This window comes from Brachycentrus maculatus, unplaced genomic scaffold (assembly GCF_059751285.1).
Source record: "Brachycentrus maculatus isolate JH-2025_06_01 unplaced genomic scaffold, ASM5975128v1 h1tg000102l, whole genome shotgun sequence".
Lineage (NCBI taxonomy): Eukaryota > Metazoa > Arthropoda > Insecta > Trichoptera > Brachycentridae > Brachycentrus > Brachycentrus maculatus.
Window position 1 is genome coordinate 1,835,001 of NW_028280856.1, and position 4,721 is coordinate 1,839,721.

Consider the following 4,721-nt stretch of genomic DNA (forward strand, 5'->3'; position numbering starts at 1 on the left):
TTTTTTTTCCTTTCAGGGAGCTGAACGAGTTGAGAAAACCGACATCAGACAATCCGGAAATCCTCAGATTCTTCCGGTATATGAAGGCTGCCAAGGATGGCCAGGAGGGCGGCGACTGCGCACGCAGCCACCCCGGCTGCCAGGCTCTGACGGCGGAAACAGGAAGCGTAGCCATGATCACTACCTACAACGATATTAACAAACTTGTTTCCGCTAGAAAACTGTGAAAATGAATGTACCTCGTCTTTTGAATACAGACCATACAAATGTTATTTTCTCTGATCCATATGTTATAATTGATAAAAAATTTAACATAATTATAGACTTTGTAGAAAAAATGTAAAAATAATATACATGAAAATATCACTACAAATAACGGTATTTATACCGAGTGAGAAGTTTTTTAATTAGAATTCAGTAGTAAAAAAAATCGTTAGTAAATGGTGAAAATTAGCTAAAAAAACATTCAAGTCATTAAAACATATAATAAAAGTTTATTGGTGAGATGTAAAGAAGCTTTTTATTAAGCAGAAACTCTTATATTAGTATGTGAGGTCCGAATCCTGGATTATAATCACACACATGAGAAACGCCAGATATTACCATTTTTCATTTTTATTATTTAAGCTTATAATTTGACCAATTAATTTATTTACAACATTTTGAGTGTGTCCAAAAACTTGTTCACAAAATCTGGATTATCTCCAATTGCAAGAGTTATTTTCATATTATTTTTTGACATCTCATCAAAGATGAAGAAGAATATGGAAGTCTGGGCATTTACGGGGCTGACGACCGTCATAGGCTGGTTTAAGTGATCACTTTACACACGTGTAACATTCACTGATTCTTTCCATTTTTGACCACCACACTTCTCAAATTCTTGGAAGTTCTATATATATGAAACAAAAGAAGAACAAGGTTTCTAAATTGGTTCATATAATAATAGTTTATTTGCTGTTGTAAACGCATTGTGTTAACGTGATGAACAAAATAAAAAATTTGTAATTTTAGTTTGTTTTTACGGTTTTTAAATATCTAAAGTCGTAAGCTTAAGTTTGATGTCATGAAGACAGAAAATAAATTTAATGGATATTATTGTTTCCGATTCCATTAAGATACATATATTTACCAAACTGACCAACTACGTCTTGGCGCTTCTCCGCAGGGTTAGGCAGGGATAATAGAACGCTACACTACTCTGTCATTGCAAACACTCTCTGCCTTTTTAAATTTAAATTTTATTAGGAAATATCACTATTTCTGCAAATCTATTGTGACACACTCCCATATTCATGCATTTTCTCATATATACCCGCCGATTATTTCAACTCCTTTCAAGCATTTGAAATACAAAATCACCCCAAATTTTTCTTCGTCTTCATCTACTCCTTTTTACAGCTTCATTCGTTACATACATTTGTTATACCGTCCTTTTCTCATTTATTCGTTCCACATATCCAAATCATCTAAACACACCTTCTTTCATTTTATCTACAATGCTTATCTCAGCCATACATTCTTTCATTATTTTATTCTATTTGAAGATCTATTATACATTATTTTACCGCAAAATTGTCTGAGAGAACACATTTTACTGCATAAAGTCTACGTTCATCCATCTTTTTCCAACTCCGTGTTTTACTTTCAAACGAAGGGGTTTAAATCATGACTCACTTGTGTACTATGAGATAAGCTTTCGCTGTTCGGATTACGATTGTTAATTTTTAAATAATATTTTTTTTCTGAAAAGATGTAAAATGTCGGATTGATAAAAAGAGGTTCTGTTGAATAAATATCGTATTTACCATGAAAGATAACCAAGATAATAGTATTCAGAAAAACATTATATTCTGAAAATCGATGGATAGAATTATGGTAAGCTTCATTTGAAGATTTATTTTAAATATGTTAGATAAACGCTTCAAACGATATATTTTGGATATTCAGTACCAGGAAAAAATGAAATGATAAATGATCAAGCAAATTCAAGGAAAATAAATATGTTTTTTGGAAAAAAAATTAATAAAATTATTTCTTTATCAATAAATATGATTTTGTTGTCAATTGAAGAAGAGATGTATATTTTTAAAGATGCTTTAAACCAGAATGGAATGGGATTGGAAATAATAGAAACGCCTGATGTTACAATCCCACGAAAAACCCAAAAGGGATCTATTTTAAATATTAATCGTTAAAAAAATCGTTTGAACAACTAATCTTTTACTAATTGTATTTATGTAAAAAACGCAATGACGATCTTAGTTAAAAGTATGTTCATATTTTTTTTTAATGGTGGATTGTTTCACGTTTTGAATTATATTTTAAGATATTTTATGTATCCTCATGGACTTTATTTTTTGAATGTATTAATAATAAGTAGATGAAAAATCCTCATTTTCTACTCACATTATTGTTTTGTGACTATTTAAAATACATTTAGGTAACGAAATTTAAATGAAATCAGTTTGCTTAAAAAAAAAAAAATAAACAATTTCAAAAACTAATAATCATATCTTAATAAAGTCCATATAATTTGAAAAATAATTAACATGTTACCCTAAGATGGATTCGAAAAAAAGATTTATCATCCAATCTTTGTGTTAGTTTTTTTTTTCAAAACAACGTTTTGTAGATTGCTTTAAAATACGTTATCGAACCAAGATGTGAAATAATAGCAGTAACTCAATAAGACATTATATTACATACATTGTTATACATGTACGTTTTGTGTAGAGATATGCAATTACCTTTAGTGAAATAATTATCCAAACTACATACATTGACAAAGTCATGGTTTTTGAAAATCATTTTAAATTATTTTTTTTGGAATTTACTTACTTTATAATTAATTAATAAGAATCTTTATTAAATATACAAGTATAAATTAAAACACTTTAATTGGATGTATTAAATTAATTCTTGTAGCAGATTTCGCCTTTGCAAGACGATTTGACTATCAAAATGAAAACTAATTCAGTTGAACCAAAATTCGTGTTTCGATATTTATTCTTAATATACTTTCAAATTGAATTCAAAGCAGATTTAAATTAAATAAACAAATAATTCCTTAAACACTTGTTTCTCGTGTATGATTTAATTTAAATATTTTTTTATGTAAATGCTTTTTTTATAATATGCGCTATTTCTTAAAAAACGCTCATTACTTGAAATAGTTATAGGTTATTTATTTATTTGTTTTAATTTTTAAGATTTAGTTTGTTTAAGTTTATTTATTCGTAAAAATACAAATTGTGTAAATACATAGTTAAACTTATTTAATGGGATGGTTAATTTTGGGAATCTTGCTTTACTTATTTATTTCATTCGTTGTGTAGTGCTTACTTGATTTATTATTTTAATTATTTATTTTTATACTCTAAGAAAACAAAATGTCAAGAACCACAAATGTAAGATTTGTTTTTTTACTGGGTGTACTCGACCACGCGCTGTTCTGGGTTAACTTAGTTAAATTGAAGAAAGAAAACAGAAAACCCACATAATAATTAATGTATAGTTTTATGATGCATATGGTTATTCAATATTTTAGCAGCTGTCAAGAAGAATGCTGTCCACCTTGAAAATCATTTAGTACGTCTTGTGTTGCTGTGACGATAATAGATGGCGCTGCCACTGGTATTAAACATCATTTTTACATTAGATTTTTACCTTTTATAGGCATAAATAAAATATCATAAAAACACGCACATTGTGTCAAAATTTCAAAGGAATCGGTGAACAGCTTTAAAAGAATCAGGATTTCAAACTAACGCACAAAAATATTTTTATACTGATGTTATTTGCCTTTTTTCATAAATGATATGGAAAATAATGAATGTTGGTTTTTAATTAATCAGATTTTTAAAACAACTTTATTTCTCAATCTTTTTCATGGTTACGGTTAATTCTGATATAAACTTTGCCTCAATGTAAATATGAAAAGATTATTAATTTAATTTATTGTTTGTTTTGTTGTTCTATCATTATTTATTGAGTAAAATAAATATACATAATAAAATGATAAAACTAGTTTAATTTTTTTACTACTTTCTGAAATATTAAGTGTGGAGTTGGTAGCTTTCTTCATGAAGTGTTTAAATATCGTGGGTATACTGGCAAAAATATTCACTTTAAAATCCCTGTTTTAAAATTTTTAGCCTGAAAAAATTCCCACTATTAAACTTAAAGTTCTTTAAAGACCACATAAATATGACATTTTAAACTACTTAGTGTATTTTGCCAGTTTATAGAACGCTGAAAACTTTATAATACTGCATAATTAAATCAAAATAACATATTTTCGAATTAACGTTTTTTGCCAGTACACCCACAATTATTCCACTTGATGTTCACTTATGAATAATAAAAAATTATTTTGTTTAAATTAAACACTTGAATATACCACATAAATGAGTTTTGTTTATATAAACGACAAGTTTCGAAAACGAGAGATATTTTTATCTTCTGGTACATATTAATTGTTTTTATTTGTACCAGAAGATGAAACCATCTGTAAGTTTTCGAAACTAGTATATATAAATAAAACTCATTTAAATGGTTTATTCAAGTACTAAATTTTAATAAAATAATCATGTCATTCCACAAATTTCATGCTGAATCAATAAATAATATAATATGAAATTATAGTAGCTTTTAACAAAAGGAGTAAAAACACACATAAGTAGGAAAAGGCTTTAAAACATATTGAAGTGAAATCCAAG

General features: G+C 27.5%; 1 protein-coding gene across 2 annotated transcripts in view; it reads left to right on the plus strand.

Moving 5' to 3' along the window:
• Positions 1–2,491, plus strand: part of Osi24 (Protein) — a 73,693-nt gene extending 71,202 nt beyond the window's left edge. For both annotated transcript variants that reach the window (XM_088258697.1, XM_088258696.1), the window contains exons 7-8: positions 17–492; positions 950–2,491. In XM_088258697.1, coding sequence (XP_088114823.1) covers positions 17–227 — 211 coding nt within the window. In that variant the 3' untranslated portion in view covers positions 228–492; positions 950–2,491. The remainder of the gene's footprint in view (positions 1–16; positions 493–949) is intronic.
• Positions 2,492–4,721: the final 2,230 nt, after the last annotated feature.